The 18,882-nt window shown below is 43.1% G+C and overlaps 1 protein-coding gene across 1 annotated transcript in view; it reads right to left on the bottom strand.

Annotated features, from left to right (window-relative positions):
- Positions 1–16,641, bottom strand: part of LOC137525736 (gamma-crystallin-3-like) — a 48,531-nt gene extending 31,890 nt beyond the window's left edge. Inside the window, exon 1 of the mRNA XM_068246919.1 lies at positions 16,560–16,641. Within this exon, the coding sequence (XP_068103020.1) occupies positions 16,560–16,568 (9 nt within the window). The 5' untranslated portion in view covers positions 16,569–16,641. The remainder of the gene's footprint in view (positions 1–16,559) is intronic.
- Positions 16,642–18,882: the final 2,241 nt, after the last annotated feature.

The raw sequence follows: 18,882 nt of genomic DNA, 5'->3' as shown, positions 1-18,882 counted from the left end.
AAGAGTCTGTGTGCATGGATAGGGAACTGGCTAATGGACAGAAAACAAAGAGTTGTGGTCAATGGATCGTACTCAAAATGGGAGACTGTTTGCAGTGGGGTCCCACAGGGGTCTCTACTGGGTCTAGTGCTCTTCAATTTATTTATTAATGACCTAATGAGCAATGTTGCTATTTTTTGCAGATGATACAAAATTGTGCAGAATCATCAACTCTCAGGAAGATAGTGTCATATTGCAACAGGATCTGGATAGGATGGCTATATGGGCACATAAATGGCAGATGAAATTCAATGTTGAAAAATGTAAAGTCATGCATTTTGGTCATACTAATGGTCTAGCACCATACAAAATAAATGGGATACAGTTGGGGACATCAAACTTGGAGAAGGAATTAGGAGTACTCATCGACAACAAGTTAAATAATCGTACTCAATGCCAAGCCGCTGCAGCTAGCATAATATTGCCCCTGTTTAACTCTATAGTAAGGCCACATCTGGAATATGGAATTCAGTTCTGGGCACCACATTACAAAAAAGATATTGCAGTTTTAGAGCAGGTACAGAGACGAGCAACAAAATTGATATGTGGGATGGAAGGTCTCGCTTACCAAGAAAGGTTAGATAAACTGGGTTTAGTTAGTGTAGAGAAAAGACGCCTTAGAGGAGATCTAATTAACATGTATGAATACATCAGAGGGCAATATAATAGCTTGGTGGATGAGCTTTTTGTCCATAGGCCTTCTCAAAAGACTAGATGACATGATCTGCGCATGGAGGAAAAACGTTTTAGCCATTTATTTAGGAAAGGGTTCTTTACAGTAAGAGTGATTAAGATGTGGAATGCATTGCCACAGGAAGTCGTTATGGCAAACTCTATACCTGCATTTAAAGGGGGCTTAGATGCTTTCCTTGCGTTGAAAGACATCCATGGCTACAATTACTAGGTAATGCCTAATGATGTTGATTCAGGGATTTTATCTGATTGCCAGCTGGAGTCGGGAAGGAATTTTTCCCTTTTGGGGCTAATTGGACCATGCCTTGTAAGGGTTTTTTCGCCTTCCTCTGGATCAAGAGGGATATGTGAGGGAGCAGGCTGGAGTTGTACTTTGTACGGGTTGAACTCGATGGACGTATGTAGGGTTGAGACGAAATTTTCGAAATTTCACGTTACTATAATTACACATGCGAAATTTGCTATTATGGCGCGAAATTATGGTAGCGTAATTGCCATTAAAATCGTAATTGATAATACCGTAAGTGTAATTTTCAACGCGTAATTTTGCATTTCGTTCATAACGTAATTTCACGTACAACTATACCGTAAATTCACGTTAAACCATAACGTAATTTCGCATTTCTTCGTAATTTCGCGAATTTTGTAATTACTTGTTAGCTATAAAAAGAAATACATTTTAATTTTGTGCGCATTAGCCAATCAGAAGCGAATCAGCGGTAGTCAGACGAACGCTAACAAATTTTCGCATATGAACGCTTTTTCGCGTTAAATAATGTAAAAACTAAGCATGCGCAGTTCAAGGGTGTATTGACAAGAATGTTTCTACGCATAGAGCAAGCTTTTTCGCAATAATTACACTGTGATCAATGAGAGTAATATGAACTATCGCGAAATTACGTTACGTAACTACGCTTACAAACGTTTGCATGCAAGGCAAACGTAATTTCGTGATACCCACCGTAACGCGAAAACTACACGAAAATTAATGCTTACAGTAATATGAACTATTGCGAAATTACGTTATGTAACTACGCTTACAAACGGTTACATGCAAGGCAAACGTAATTTCGCGATACCCACTGTAATGTGAAAGCTACACGAAAAGTACGCTTACGCGGAATTTCGCAAAATCCTTTTTCATTACGATTATGTACTTACGGCCATAATCGTACTTACACTAATAACGCGAAATTTCGCGAAATCGTAATTAAGTCATTACGCTCACCTCTAGACGTATGTCTTTTTTCAACCAAAATAACTATGTAATTATGTACATTGAACTTACTATTCCATAGCTCTCTTTGTGGGTGACACTGCATAGATACAGCCCACAAGATTGTCAGGATGTAGTTGACTATTTAACACAAAACACCTGTGCATATCTTAACACTTTATCTGTGTGACAGCACACTGTATTAAACCAGTGCATATCTTTACACTGTATTTGTGATTGAACTTACTATACCTTAACTCTCTTTGTAGGTGACACTGCATAGATACAGCCCACAGACAGTTCCCAGCTGGCATTTGTAGTCCGCCACTGGCAGCACACTGTATTATACCAGTGCATATATTTCCATTGTATTTGTGTGACAGCACACTGTATTATACTAGTGCATACCTCTCCACTGTATCTGTGTGACAGCGCACTGTATTATACACAGCCCTGTGATACACACACACAGCTGCTGTGTATTTGACACCGATGTATTCAATATTGTTAGTACTACTGTGAATACCCCCAATTTGGAAACAATAACAGGCAGAGGCAGGCAACCCCGCAGGTCTTTTCAAGGTCGTGCTAGTGTGATTTTGTGTGGCTCTCGACCAAAGTACAGTGTTCAGAAGGCACATACCCTCAGCCTCCAAGATTGTTAGGACGTAGTTGACTATTTAACACAAAACACCTCATCTTCCTCAGCTTTCCGCATGGAACCGTGGCATATCTTCCTCCTCCTGCTCTGATTCAGGCACACCACAACTACTTAACACGCAGCCACCACCGCTACTACTAGTACCACAACTGCTCCATTTCAGAGTTCACAGGAGTTATTCACACAGGTTTGTGGTGAATTTACTGATGCAGGAGCATTATTGGTACATGATGATGGAGCTAAGGATGTTACACCACCTCCTATGTCTGAGTTAGGCATCATTATGGACATAAGGTGTGAGGATGATGATGAAGTACCTGTTGTTGGTGCAGTTTTGGAGGTGTCTGATACAAGCGACGCTGTGGATGATGATGATGATCATGGCATGGATATCACATGGGATCCCAGAAGACAAGATAAGCAGGGGGACAGTTCAGAGGGGGAGTCAGAGAGGAGAAGGAGGAGAGGAAGAGTTGCTGTAAGAAGCAGGGGAAGCTCGTCGGAAACAGCTCGTGGCAGTGTCCAGTGGCATGTATCGCCACCTAGGGACAGCCAGCCAACACGCCCTTCAACGTCAGCTGCTGCCACCAACACCAAAGTGCCATCATCCCAGAGCTCACCAGTGTGGAAATTTTTTTTGTGTCTCTGGCTCAGATTACATCAATGCCATCTGTAATCTCTGCCAACAAAAAATTGAGTTGTGGAATAAGCAACACCCACCTAGGGATATACGAAGGCACGTGATGAAGAAGCACAAACACCAATGGGATGAGCACATGAGGAAAAGCGGCACGCAAATGCAAAGCCACCCTCCGCCTCCTTTTCCTCCTCTAGGTGCAGCATTTTCTGCCACTTTATCCTCTGCTGCCATTGCACCTTAACAGCCACCCTCTTCCACTCCACCTCTCTCCTTGAGCAGTTCCTGCTCCTCTGCCCACAGCAGCCAGGTGTCCATTAAGGAAATATTTAAGCGGAAGAAGCCAATGTCTGCCAGTTGCCCCCTTTCCTGGCGTCCGACAGCTGACTTGGTGGAACTATTAGCCCGCCAACTGTTACCATACAAGCTCTGAGGCCTTACGAAAATTTGTGACGATTAGGACACCGCAGTGGAAGATACCAGGCCGCAATTATTTGTCAAAAAAGGCAATACCCAAACTGTACCGTGGTGTTGAAAGGTACATGATGTTGAGAGAAGGAGGAGGAGTCTGGGGAAGAGGAGTCAGAGGAGGAAAGTGGCTTTGAGGAGCAGATGGAAGAACAACCGCAGCAGGCGTCACAGGGGCCTTGTGCTGCTCACCTTTCGAGTACCCGTGGTATTGTTCGTGGCTGGTGGGAGGAGGAGAACTTCCCTGACATCACTGATGAAAAGGAAGAGGAGATGACCAGGTTGGCATCCAACCTTGTGCAGATGGGGTCTTTCATGCTGTCCAGTCTGTTGAGGGACCCCAGTATAAAAAACTCAAAGGGAATGGCCTGTACTGGGTGGCAACGCTACTAGACCCTCGGTATAAGCACAAAGTGGCAGAGATGTTACCAAATTAACACAAGGCTGAAAGGATGCAGCACTTGCAACACAATTTGGGAAGTATGCTTTATACTGCGTTTAAGGGTGATGTCACAATTGAACCCATCACCATTATACTTACAGGAGCTAAAAGCTCCTACTATACCAACCAGTACCCGATCACCTTTGTTCAAAGACTCAAAGTCTGGGATACTGCCCATAAGTATTTGCGTCCTGAGCACCCTCTCAAATACACTCCCCTATGGGAAAACCGTAGCCTCCCCGAACTACGCAAACTACCTAACGCCAGACTCTGGATTAACCATGGAATCCTTTACCTATACCAAGTAATATAATCAGGTAATCTTATTCCATATGAACAATTATCCACACAATATAACCTTCCATCCCATATGAAATTTGCATATCTTCAACTTACCCATGCAATCAAAACTCAATTCTCAGCTCTGCCGGTCACATTGTCGGACTCCCCAATTTTGTCAATTGTTAGGGATACCTTCTCCACACAGTTGATATCTGCAATCTACAATGCTATAATGCTGGAGGTCTCTACTCGTAGGGCCTATCTCAAAAAATCTACATGGGAACTAGATGTTGGAGAGTTATCTGATGAAGACTGGGAGGATCCTTTAGATAATATCCCCAATGTTTCCTATAATATTTCTGATAGATTGCTCGCCCTTTATGTACTGCACAGAGCAAATTTAACCCCAGTACGCCTCTCTAAATTTGAACCTGGTTACTCCCCCCTCTGCCCAAAATGTGCCCTCAATCAGGATACCTTTTTTCACATGATCTGGTCCTGTCCCGAGGTAAATCTGTATTGGCAACAAGTAACAACATTTTTACATGATAAGATGGGCTGTTCGGTAGCTCTTGACCCCAAAATTTGCTTACTTATATAATCCCTCCAAACACATATAGTAAATATACCACCCAATTGATTCTTTATGTCCTACACATTGCCCACAGAACTCTAACTAAACATTGGATTCTCCCCACAGTACCATCCATAGCCGAATGGATTGCTTCCGTAAAAAATATTCTCCCTTATCATGAAGCCATCTATCAACGTCGAGGTGTTGTTGCCAAATATCACTTTCTCTGGGACCCTTGGACACAGGTAGCACGCTCCTGATAAATCTTCATCCTCTTGCTATGGCAATAATTATTTCAATTTCCATTTCCCCTCCTTTTTTTCTTTTTCGGTGCATTTGGCCTGGCGGGGCCTAGGGTATTTTTTCTACCCTGTTATTATTGGTTTATTTGTTACAATGTTTCACCGTTACTATCTTCTGCTATCCAGCAAGATCATATATTGAAGCCTTTTCTCTGCCGCATCTCATTTCTCCTGTATGATGGACCATTTCTATTTTCATTACTGTCCTGCCTGCGTGCAGAGAATGTCTGTTTTTTATAACTGCTACTTCTTCAATAAAATGACTTGCTGAGTTAAAAAAAAAAACGGGTGATGTCACAGCACAATGGAAAAAAGGTGCCAGTAATCCTCCTCCTCCTCCCATGTCCACGCAGGCAAGGACAGGACGCTTTAGTGATCTGATGGTGATGTCGGACATGCGGACTTTCCATAGTCCAACGCCTCACCTCAGCCCTTCCGGATCCACCCTCCACGAATGCCTCGACTGGCAGGTAGCTGTCTACCTGGCCTTAAGTGCGGATATAGACGCTCTGACCCGCGATGAACCCCTGGACTACTGGGTGCGCAGGCTTGACCTGTGGCCAGAGCTGTCACATTTTGCCATCAAACTTCTGGCTTGCCCCGCCTGAAGCGTCCTGTCAGAAAGGACCTTTAGTGCAGCAGGAGGCATTGTCACTGACAAGAGAAGTCCCCTAGGTCAAAAAAGTGTTCAGCACCTCACCTTTATTAAAAGGAATGAGGCTTGGATCCCGGAGGGCTACTGCCTGCCCGAAGACTAAGTCAGTCCCCACACAGCATCTCTGCCTGCCTTGACTACCTTCTCCGCCACCATCAACAGGGTCCAGGTCCAGGACTCCAGGTGGATTCCTGAATTTTTATCTAACAAAAAGAATAATAATTTTCTGGTGTGTGTACATGCCTAATTTTTCTGGCTGCACTTCGGCTGCAACAACAAAACAAAAGGCATGTACATGTGTCAATTCCCCTTCATGATCATTACCTTGCCGCAGTAAAGGGGCTTGCGTATCACAATGAAGCAATGATTTAGTGTGTTGGGGGCACACCCAGGATAATAAGGTCATTGCTTCATTGTGGACAGACCAAATTCGATCAACTGGACAGTCACTGTTCTGTCATTGAGCTACCTCAGCCCGACCATATGGGCGGGAAAACTGCCATTGCCTGCACTCTTGCCAACAGGCGCACCAGCACCGCTATCACTACACAAACAGCTGTTTGCGGCGGTGCGTTAAATAGTGAGTTTGGTCTGTCAGTGTGAAGCAGTACACTACTTGCACTACCTGATCCATATATACACACGCAAGATGTTTTAAAGCACTTAATGCCTCCAGCTTACAAATGCAATGTGATTTCTGCCCTGTAACAAATGTTTCAGACCCGGAGCCGTACAGATTGGTGCTGATCCTTTTCTGCACTACGATGACAATTATGCGAGGGGAATCATTTTCAAAAGTACCAAAGCAGGTCTTTAACTGCAAGATCTCATAATTCTGAACTGTGCTGAGATGTCCATCTGACACTCCATGATCTCGTACCAAGAGTAGAAAGAGACTGTACATAAATCTGCACCACCAATTCAATAGTCAAAAAGTACAAATTTTATTGAACAATCAGGAACATAAAAACATTTTAAAAAGAGTTACTATAAACCACTAAGACAAACCCTTTTATAAAGACACATGATAATGCCATAATAAACAATGCCTCACCTCCAACATTTATATATAGTGCCTGAGGTAACAATGCACTCTTAACTGCCGGGGGGGGGGGGGGGGGGGGGACGACAGCTGGCACTGCAGTGAGGGGCCCTCACTGGGGACTGCCCTGCAAAGGGGCGATGTACACGTTATAGATTCTCACCCAAGATATTATTTATTGGCTGCCTCAGCAAAATTTAATCTAGCCTGTGTAAATAGCTTTAGCAATAGTACTCTCTGTAGTTTCCACTTGCCATGAGATTGTCTAGAAATTCTCATTAGCTACATGAGTATTTAGCTACACAATGCTTGGGGCTTTGTTACTAATTTCCAACACTTGAACTAATCCTTTGGCTGTCGGCAAATATTGACACCTATCTACAAGACTCTGCTATAATCCTCGTATGCTTGCTTTTTCTGCACGCACAGAAGACAGGATACTCAATCTGAAACAAAGGAAAAATGCCACAAATACATACAATATCTAGAGCCAAACTAAATAGCCAATTTTAAACATTAAAGGACACCTCGGGTGAAAATAAACTAATGAAATAAACAATTGTATCTATCCTCCTCCTCCTAAAAATGACTTTTTAATATATACCACAGTTTCATTTTATGTCAAAATCTACTTTTTAAGTGTTTCAAAAGCTCGCTTGGCCTTTGCAAATGCTCATCTGGACAAAAACCTAATCACAGGAAATGGCACCATGAAAATAGAGCAACACATGAGGATTCTCAATGACAACATCAAGCAGTCTGCAGAGAAACTTGGCCTTAAGCATCAGTTGACATTTCAGCATGACAGCAGCAATTATAGGAAACATTTGATTGCTGTAATAGCCAACAAAGACTTTTCTATTGATTATTGAGAAGGGTATAAATAATTTTGGACTGGACACTTTTTGCTCAAATGTAATTGAAAGCTGAGAAATGTTTTTTTTTCCCCACAATAATGCCTCTTGTCTAATTATCTTTTGAGAGAGAAGTACAGGTAGTCCCCGGTTAACAAACAAGATAGGGACTGTAGGTTCGTTCTTAACCTGAATCTGCTCTTAAAGAAACACTGAAGCGAAAAAAAATTATGATATTATGATTTGTATGTGTAGTACAGCTAAGAAATAAAACATTGAGATCAGATACATCAGTCTAATTGTTTCCAGTACAGGAAGAGTTGAGAAACTCCAGTTGTTATCTCTATGCAAACAAGCCATTAAGCTCTCCGACTAACTTAAGCAGCCCATACACTCAGCCGATTTTCTGGCCGACCGATCGATCCCGATCGATCGATCGATCAATCGATTGCAAATCGGTTGGCCAATCGACCGATCGACGGCCGATTTCGATCGATTTCGATGGATTTCCATCGAACTTGCAGGGTGGAAAATTTAGGTCGATCTGATGAGATTGCTTATCAGTTTGCATTGGCCTTAATGGAAATCTGATGGCAAAAAAATGCCATCAGATCGAATTTCAATAGATTTCAAACTGAAATCTATTGGAATTCTATCCTGGTAAAAAATGTTCTAAAAACGCATCAAATAGATCATCAGATGCATTTCTTATCTATCTGCTGCCAATCTGACGAGTGTATGGGCACCTTTAGTCGTTGTCGCTGTTATCTGACTTTTATTATCTCAACTGTAAGTGAACTGTTTACTTTTCCTCTGCTAGAGGAGAGGTCATTACTTCACAGACTGCTCTGAAAGACTCATTTTGAATGCTGAGTGTTGTGTAATCTGCACATATTATAGAACGATGCAATGTTAGAAAAAACACTATATACCTGAAAATAAAAGTATGAGAATATTTTCTTTGCTGCTAATCTTCTAGTAATTATTCATAGTACACAACCAATTCACTATATCATATATTTTTTTCGCTTCAGTGTCTCTTTAAGTCAGAACATTGTGCCATCTTTGTCCCCTGTACCTCCTCTGTGCCCCCCTGTGCCTCCAGTGTCCTCCTCTGAGTCACCTCTACCCTCTGCACCTGCGTGTACAAGTTTGAAAGCCATTTTTCTTTGAATTTTTTAAAAATCAATTTTCTCAAAAACTACAAGTCCAATTTGAAAAAAAACATTTTTTGACTTGAAAACACAGAATGCATGCTGTTCATATCAGCAGGTCATTCGTAAGTCGGTCGTTCGTAAGTTGGGAACTACCTGTATGTCATTTCCCGTGAACAAATGACTTGCTCGTTGAAAAAAAGTAACTTTAAGTCTAAATTTGCCAAAATTTGAAGTAAAATGGTTAAAGTGGACCCAAATTAAAAATACAAGATTTCAGAAATAAAATCTATTTTCTAAATTATAATAATAAATAGCAGCCTTTTTTCAGCTGCATGATGACAAATATAAAATATTTTACATTTATTGGAGTAACCCCTTCCTTCCTTTCATATTGCCGGGACAGAATCCGGCAGACTAGTGGAGTAGGTGGTGTCCGCCTGGCAAAGGAGGAATTGCTAATGGGTGCCACCTGTATAACCCTAGTCTTGAAAAGAGAAGAGTGAAAAGCATGCACTGAAATGCTCATAGGCTTGAAGGAGTGTTTATTTATCTTTGTATGTGTCAGAGTGGTGCAACTAAATATTTTGAATTAAAAAAATGTTTGGTTTGCGTCCGCTTTAAGGAAACTCCAGTCAGGGGTACAGGCCAAGATAAAAAATAAAGGGGTTAACAAAAATCAGGACAGAATGCCAAAACGCCAAAATATAAAAGCAATCGTTATGTTTATTGTTATACAGCCTATATTGTTTTTAAATGTATTATTTCATTTTATGATTGTTTATGATTGTTATTTTTGATATGAGTTCCTAGCATGTGTATTTCTACATGATATCCCTTGCTTTGTAAAATTTCCTCACACATACAATGATTCGTTTTTATTGTTATACAATCTATATCATTTTTAATTTTATTACTACATTTTATGATTATTTTTCTGATTTATATGATAAATATGAGTTTCTAGCATGTATATTCATTCCTCCCAGCTCCCTGTACTGTTCGTTCCTCCCAGCTCCCTGTACTGAAAAAGCGGGATGTTACCCGTGAAACGTGTTGCAATATTTTGGTGGTTTTCTTGAATAAAACTAATTTTACAGTTGAAATTGACTTTCGAGTCCATTTGTGGGAGGTAAGTAGACCACTACCTCCATTTTTAAACAATGTTTAACTATTTTATCCTTATCTGGTGCCTCTGTTTTACCAATTGTTTATTTTGTGTTTCCACCCTAGCATCTTCCTGCCTTCTCAAACCGTGCACCACTGCAGTGGCGCTCGCCCATTCTCCCTCTGCATCAAGGTCAGGGACCTCCAACTCCTCCTTCACCAGTTGCAAGTCCTCCTCCTCCTCAGAGGTGGACTGTGCAGCTGCCTGCTGATCCAGCTGGCTCAGGGCTGCCACTCCCTGTTCAAGCAGATCAAACACGGCCCTGTCCAGCAGGCAAACCATTGGCACCCAGTCGCAGATGAATGCCCGCTCCCAGCTCACCATGTTGGTTCCCTGAAGTAAGGCAGCCAACACTAGGCACACCTGCTGCATCTGGCCCCAATGCACAGACAGAATCACCTGGAGGCTTGTGCTGCTGCTGGACATGTGCTTGTCAACAATGTAGCAGGTGACAGCCCTCCTGTGCTGGTATAGCCGCTCCAACATCGCCAGGGTGGAGTTCCAGCGAGTTGGCAAATCAATGACTAGTGTAACGATTCGTGTCAGCAAGCACAGATATTCTGATTATTGGTGATCTGCAGTATCACCAATAATACAGATGCTATACCTGATTATATGGTGATCTGCAGAATCGCCAATAATGCAAGTATAGCGTGACATGATACAATCGTAAGCAAGAGGGTGCTTGGTAAAATAGAGTATCTCTATAGGGCACAGAGATACAACCTCCAGCAAGCTGGAATAGCAGACAACAATAATAATATACAGCGTAAATTCAAGTCTGTGGAAATATCCACCACACTGTAATTCCTCAGAGGTGTGGTTACCTCTGAATGGGAACCCAGTGTGTGAGATCCTCCAAAGGACGGAGTGGAGAATTCTCGGCCTCTAGCAGCAAGGGTTTGCTAGTGGCGGTCGTCTCAAAGAGGCAAGCCTCTGATAGAACCCTACAGTGGGAGACGTTCCACTGAAGGGAGAAAGGTCAGACAAAATTAGGGTCGTCAACAGATAGGGCGGCAGCAGTACAGAAACGTGAGACAAGATAAGTCGGAAACCAAGCCAATAGTCGATAACGGTACGGGCTGGCGAAGTACAGAATCAGGAAGCAGAAGAGTAGTCAAGACAGGCTCAGAATCATACACGATAAATCAAACAGTATAATATGTGTATATATTGGCGATAAACCAATATATAACACAATACCAGAGACAAGGCTGACTAGGTCTGAGTGCTGACACAGGGTATCGCAAACACAGACGAAGTGTGACTGAAAAGCACTTCCTTATATACTGCCTGGGAGAGAAGTCTCCACCCCAGGCAGCAACCAATCAGAGCAGGCTAAAATGTCAGCTGACCTCCAGGTCAGCTGACACCCCCTAGAGGCAAGATGGCAGAGCTCTGGTGAGCAGCATGCTGGTGAGTTTGGAGCAGAGTGCTCGGACGGGTTTGCGCAGCGGATGCGGACGAATTTCCGCATCCCTCGTTGGAAGGTCCACTTGCCAGACTGGATGCGACCATATTTCCGCAATCCATCCGGCGTTGCAGATTTTTCGTTACAGTACCCCTCCCTCTAGGCATTGACTCCGGACACGTCCCACCTGGCCTGTCAGGATGGAGCTCATGGAACCGTCTCCTAAGATTATCAGCATGTAAATCACCTGCTTTGACCCAGGATCTTTCCTCTAGACCGTACCCAGCATGTCCGTCTAGTTAAGGACATAAAGGATGATCTAACAGTATGGGATAAATTCCTAGCATTGTTTAATGGCAATATGTGTTTCTGCACGGATGCAGCGGGCTCAGTAGGCTATGGTGCCTTTTGGATGGGTCACTGGTCTGCAGAGCTCTGGCCTGGTAGCTGGTATAAGTCTGGACTGGTTAGAAATATTCTATTGCTGGAATTGTTCCCAGTTGTTGTTTCATTAGCCATCTGGGGTGAGCAATTTAAGAACAGGGCAGTTTCTAGGCTAAAATGCCCCCAGTTTAGCCAGGTATAGGTGCCTGCAGTTTAGGTTAGCCAGGTCTAGTTGCACTCAGTATAGGTAGCCAACTATAGGTCCCCCCAGTATAGGTAGCCAGGCATAGGTGCCCCAGTATAGTTGCCCCCAGTATAGGTTAGCCAGGTAGGTGTCTCCAGTATAGGTAGCCTGTATAGTTGCCCCCAGTATAGGTTAGATAGGCAGGTGCCCCCAGTATAGGTTAGATAGGTAGGTGCCCCCAGTACAGGTTAGATAGGTAGGTGCCCCCAGTATAGATTAGATAGGTAGGTGCCCCCAGCATAGGTTAGATAGGTAAGTGCCCCCAGCATAGGTTAGATAGGTAGGTGCCCCCAGTACAGGTTAGCTAGGTGGGTGCCTCTAATAGGGAGCCAGAATAGCTGCCCCCAGCATAGGTTAGTTAGGTAGGTGCCTCCAATATAGGTAGCCAGTATAGTTGCCACCAGTATAGGCTAGCTAGGTAGGTAGGTGCCCCCAATATAGGTTAGATAACTAGGTGCCCCCAGTATAGATTAGATAGGTATGTGCCTCCAGTATAGGTTAGATAGGTAGCTGCCCCCCAGTATAGGTTAGATAGGTAGCTGCCCCCCATTATAGTTTGGATTGGTAGCTGCCCCCCAGTATAGATTAGATCAGGTAGCTGCCCCCCAGGTTAGATTACATAGCTGCCCCCCAGTATAGGTTAGATTACATAGCTGCCCCCCAGTATAGGTTAGATTACGTAGCTGCCCCCCAGTATAGGTTAGATTAGTGCTGTAATATGTACGAACAGAGGCGCCAAACAGAGTAAAACAATGTTCTAAAAATGATAAAAAGAGGGAAGTCGAGGTGGACTTACCTCCCTCTGGTAGTGGACATATACTCAAATGCAGAGTAAAAAATATACAATTTATTCACAGCTCCATAAAATTGCAACGCGTTTCGCGGTCAACAGTCCCGCTTCATCAGGCAGCACAGGAGCATATAAAACTGGTTCAGGTCCATAAAGCGTGTGAGCGCCTCTGAGGCGCTGATACACACGCTGCTTCATGTTTAACAGGAAGCAGCATGTGTATCAACGTGTATGCAGAGGAGGAGACCAGCGGCTAGTGACCGGCGATTGGAACGCAGGCAGGTGAGTTGTTACAGCGCTTCCCTGCTGCGCTCTGCATCGGAGGGGGGAGCAGGAGGGCGGCCCGGAGAGGAAAGGAGGGAGAGGTCTGGCTGCCCTCCCCGTGGCTGATTTCCCCCTCCATTACAGCGCCCCCCCCCCCTTGTTCAGCGCCCAGGGCGCCCGCACGGGCCGCACAGCCCTAGAAACGGCCATGTTTAAGAACAAAAGAATCTTAGTGCAAACGGACAATAAGGGTGTCATGTATGCAGTAATCTGTCTTTCAGCTAAATCAGGGCAGGTGGTCAGCCTGCTCAGACATATGGTGTTTTTATGCCTTACATAACATATGGCTTAAAGCATCTTATCTGCCTGGTAAAGTGAATTATATAGCTGATGCCCTGTCTAGCCAACAGTGGGATTCATTCTGGCAGGTGGCTCCGGGAGCGGATGCTCTTGGTATTCCATGTCCCGAGCATCTGTGGAGATTGATTTGAGCAGAATACAGGATGTCATTAAGGATTCGGTTGCTCCGACCACCTGGTGCAGCTATTCGGTAGCATGGAGTAAGTGGTGCGTTTTTGCTAAAGATGTGAATGTTCCCCCACTGTCATGCGGAGCGGAGGTTTTCCTGGCATTCATATGTGCTGAGTTAGATGCCAGTTCTTCATACAATAGAATCTTGAGGTTGCTAGCAGGCATTTCCTTTTTTAGGCATTTGGCGCAATCGCCGGCGCACAAAGATTTTGCGGTTGTGAATCAGTTTGTAAAGGGTCTGGGCAGAAATTTAAGCAGGACCCCTTATTCTCGCAGGCCAGTAACCTTCAAAATGTTATGTGACTTGTTCATGACACTGAGTGAAGTTTGCTTGGACAGTTAGGAGTGTACTTTATTTAGAGCAGCATTTGCGCTGGCGTTTTTTGGGGCGTTGCGGATTTCCGAAATTGTAGCTGCAAATAAACAATGTAATTCCAATCTTTTGTCTGATCATGTTTTGTTATCAGGAGACAAGTTACTCATTTTTATTTGTAGGTCCAAAACTGACCAAATGTGTAGAGGGGCCTGGCTCTGCCTTGGCATGTTAAACAGCTCTGTTTGCTGCCCATATAGGGCCGTGGAGAGCTATTTGCGAGTCAAGCCGGTGTCTATTTCCTTCTTAGTACAGAGTGATTGTACCCCTGTCTAATTATTTCAGTTCCGGGCGATTTTTAAAAAATGTCTGGCGGTCCTGGGTTTGAAGGAATTTAATTTCACTGCTCACTCTTTTAGGATCGTTGCTGCTACAGAGGCAGCCAGATTGGGTCTAGCGGAGGCAGACATTCAGAGAATTGGAAGATGGGAGTCCAATAGATTTAAGTTATATGTTAGGCCTAATTTGTGTATCGATTAATTTTTCAGGTCGTAAGGTCACTATTTGGGTGGTCGGCCACTCATATGTTTATTGGGCAAGAAGGAGAGCATGCTTCCATCCCTATTCGGAGAATCTCTTTCTAGATCCTGCTAAATACATAATCTTATGGCAAGGTACAAGAGGTCTCCGCTGGGATGGCCTTTTTGATTTATTTCTTACAAAACTTAAGTTATGGCCTGCACCAAACTTCCTTATTCTTCACGCGGGAGGGAATGATATAGGAAAAAGGAACACTATTGAATTCATGAATGAAATGAAGCGTGATTTGCGGCAGCTTGCCCTGCAGCTGCCTAGCACCATTTTGATTTTCTCAGAAGTTATCCCCAGGATTGTATGGTTTAAACATCAAATAAAGTTCATGGACAAAATTCCCAAAAGGATAAACAGTATATAATATAAAGTTATGAGTGAGGTTGGTGGTTTGTCTCTCCGTCACGTGGAGTTGGAAGATTCGGTGGCAGGCTTATATCGGCCTGATGGCGTTCACTTATCAGACATCGGTGTGGATATATTTAATGCAAACATTCATTCGGTCATTGAGAAGGCCGCGGTGGTGGGGGCCCAGTCCGGCTCGGCCGCACTGGTCTTCTGGGTAATGTCACCCTGTGGGCGGACATTTGATGTTAAAAGTTATGGTTTATATAAATCTATCTGTCTATTAAATATATTTAATATGGTTATGAAATATTCTTTTTTGGTCACCCCAAAATAAATGGCCGCGGCCTTTTCGCCAACTGTTGTCTGTGTGTTATTATAGTAAATGTTTATATTATACAATTTGTTATGAGGAATGGGATGTGAGATAACATGTAAGGTGCAAGCAATTAGCTTGCACCTGCATGTTGGAGCCATCCCTGACGGGTATTCCCCGCAGGTACTGGCTCTTTGTGTTTAATTTTCAAGTGTGTGGGGAGCTGGAGGATTGGCCCGCTTTCGCGGGCTTGAAGAGGCAGCCTATGGAAAGAGAGGCAGGAGTATAAAAGGTTCGGCTGCGTGGATCCTGCAGCCGACTGAAGCTCAGCGTGTTACACCCCCCCCCCCCCCCAGTATAGTTGCGCTTGTTCTCTGTCGCAGTCATTTGGGGTACCTTTTGGGTAATGTCACCCTGCGGGCGGACATTTGATGTTAAGTTATGGTTTATATTAATCTATCTGTCTATTAAAGATATTTAATTTGGTCATGAAATATTCTTGGTTTGGTTACCCCAAAATAAATGGCTGCAGACTTTTCGCCAACTGTTGTCTGTGTGATTTTATAGTAAATGTTTATATTATACAATTTGTTATGAGGAATGGGATGTGCGATAACATGCACCATGCTGGCTCAACCCGCTTCAGAAGAGGCCTGGTCCATAAGGGGGGTTAAGGGGGGTTAGGCAGCCGGTCCCTAAAGGGTTAAGCAAATTAGAACACAAGTTGGGAACACAAGTTTCCTTACCAAACAATTACTTGCTGCAGATTGGCCTGATCAAATAAAAAACTCGGTACGAGCTAATTGATCAGTCACAAGCAATACCAAAAAGAACATTTAAAAAACAAGGTCTGATGGCCATTTTAATTCTATTGTGCATGAAGTGGCATTGATGAATGATGTTTTGATGAATTGACTATCAGGCCTGGGAGTTCTGACTAGTAGATTACCTTCTACATTTGTTTTATAACACCTAGGATATGTTTAATTATTCTGAGCATCTTCCTCTATGATGAACATACAAACTACTACAAAAGTGTAATTAAACATATAAATCATGCTATGGAAATTCGTGTAGGTCACATACATATCTAATATTATAATTATAAAAATTTTAAACATTATTATTAGCATCATCAATACACTTTCTGTTAAGTATTAAACAAATAAATTAGTTCCATTACCTTCCCCATTTTGATGTTGGTTGAGTTTGAGTTTGATGTTACTTTGTGCAAATTATATCTGCCCTTGCTTGCCCTTATATACCGATTCCACTGCTGATCTCTAGATACATTAAATGTTAGTTGTCAACTGTTTTTTGTGTTAAGTAAGGTAAATGTATAGTTCTTTCTCTCACTAGTAGACTAATCTGTGCTTACAGTATACCATTGTCTCATTTTGCTTACTAAGAATTCCATGGGAAAAAGAAATACAAGAATACAAATAAAATACAAAACAGAATGTTGCTGTCTGTAACATAAAGTTCCTTATTTAGTGTATAGGCAAATATCTCTGGGTGAAATGCATTAAAGATGTAATAGTAATTAAAGAACTCAAAATACAATTATTAGTAATCTATTTTGTAACCTTACTAAATACATGAACAAAATGTAAAACTGATTAATATGCTACTAACAGTATATTTATTATTTATAGCCTAGCTTACATGATTTTTGCATGTTCATGTTTACAGTTATAATATCATTAAACTATTCTCATATGCTCAAATTAGGAGAGAACAGTGGAATCCATGTAAATTCTCTAGTAGTCTAGGTCTGACAGCTCAGCACATTATATTTTTCACACACCCTGCCTATGTATCTCCCATGCTTACAGTGTTAAAAAAAAATCCACCTTTCTAGTGCAAAATATTGTTTTCCCATTAATGCTCCCACCCCAGTATATTAATAACTATTTATTTTCTATATCTAGCTTAACACACCCTGCCCCCCCCCCCCCCCTCCTTCTTCCTTAGTGCCGACACTCACTAATCCCCTACAAATCCTACATCACAAAAATAATCAACTCCATAAATATCATGATGCAACTATATAGAGCCTTGCACCAAAATGTGTTCTGCTTTATGAATCACACATTACCTGATTCAGTTGCATCAGTTAAAGGGAAGGTTCAGGGAGTGGGAAAAAAAAATAAAAAAATAAAAATCCATATCCACTTACCTGGGGCTTCCTCCAGCCCGTGGCAGGCAGGAGGTGCCCTCGCTGCCACTCCGCAGGCTCCCGGTGGCCGACCCAACCTGGCCAGGCCGGCTGCCAGGTCGGGCTCTTCTGCGCTCCAACGATGGGCTCTTCTGCATTACACGCGGGCGCGCTGTTGTCATCGGACGTCCTCCAGGCTGTACTGCGCAGGCGCAGAACTGCTGCGCCTGCGCAATACAGCCCGGAGGACGTCCGATGACATCAGCGCGCCCCCTGAGGAGCAGATTGGAGCGCAGAAGAGCCCGACCTGGCAGCCGGGCCTGGCCAGGTCGGGTCGGCCACCGGAGACGACCGGGAGCCTCCGGAGCGGTGGCGAGGGCACCTCCTGCCTGCCACGGGCTGGAGGAAGCCCCAGGTAAGTGGATATGGATTTTTTTCCCACTCCCTGAACCTTCCCTTTAATTTGAGCTGTGCTAAAATTGTGTGAGTGTGAGGATTTTCGGCCCTTGAGGATTGGTGTTTGACAACCCTGCATTGGTGGTTCCATTTACCGGTACAGACCAGGTGCTGGGATGATAACAGTCAAGCACTAGTCAATTTGTAGTTTAATATTAAAACTCCAGTTTGCTACCAACTAAAAGTTTCTGAAAGAGAACTCAAAATTCAGCTATAAACCTCATACAGGATCTTCTTAAAAAATTAGCATATTGTGATAAAGTTCATTATTTTCTGTAATGTACTGATAAACATTAGACTTTCATATATTTTAGATTCAAATACACACAACTGAAGTAGTTCAAGCCTTTTATTGTTTTAATATTGATGATTTTGGCATACAGCTCATGAAATCCCAAATTTTCTATCTCAAAAAATTAGCATATTTCATCCGACCAATAAAATAAAAGTGTTTTTAAAACAAAAAAAGTCAACCTTCAAATAATTATGTTCAGTTATGCACTCAATACTTGGTCGGGAATCCTTTTGCAGAAATGACTGCTTCAATGTGGCGTGGCATGGAGGCAATCAGCCTGTGGCACTGCTCAGGTGTTATGGAGGCCCAGGATGCTTCGATAGCAGCCTTAAGCTCACCCAGAGTGTTGGGTCTTGCGTCTCTCAACTTTCTCTTCACATAATTCCCACAGATTCTCTATGGGGTTCAAGTCAGGAGAGTTGGCAGGCCAATTGAGCACAGTAATACCATGGTCAGTAAACCTTTTACCAGTGGTTTTGGCACTGTGAACAGGTGCCAGGTCGTGCTGAAAAATGAAATCTTCATCTCCATAAAGCTTTTCAGCAGATAAAAGCATGAAGTGCTCCAAAATCTCCTGATAGCTAGCTGCATTGACCC

The sequence above is a fragment of the Hyperolius riggenbachi genome, chromosome 7 (genome assembly GCF_040937935.1).
Source record: "Hyperolius riggenbachi isolate aHypRig1 chromosome 7, aHypRig1.pri, whole genome shotgun sequence".
Lineage (NCBI taxonomy): Eukaryota > Metazoa > Chordata > Amphibia > Anura > Hyperoliidae > Hyperolius > Hyperolius riggenbachi.
This window is presented reverse-complemented; position numbering and strand designations above follow the sequence as displayed.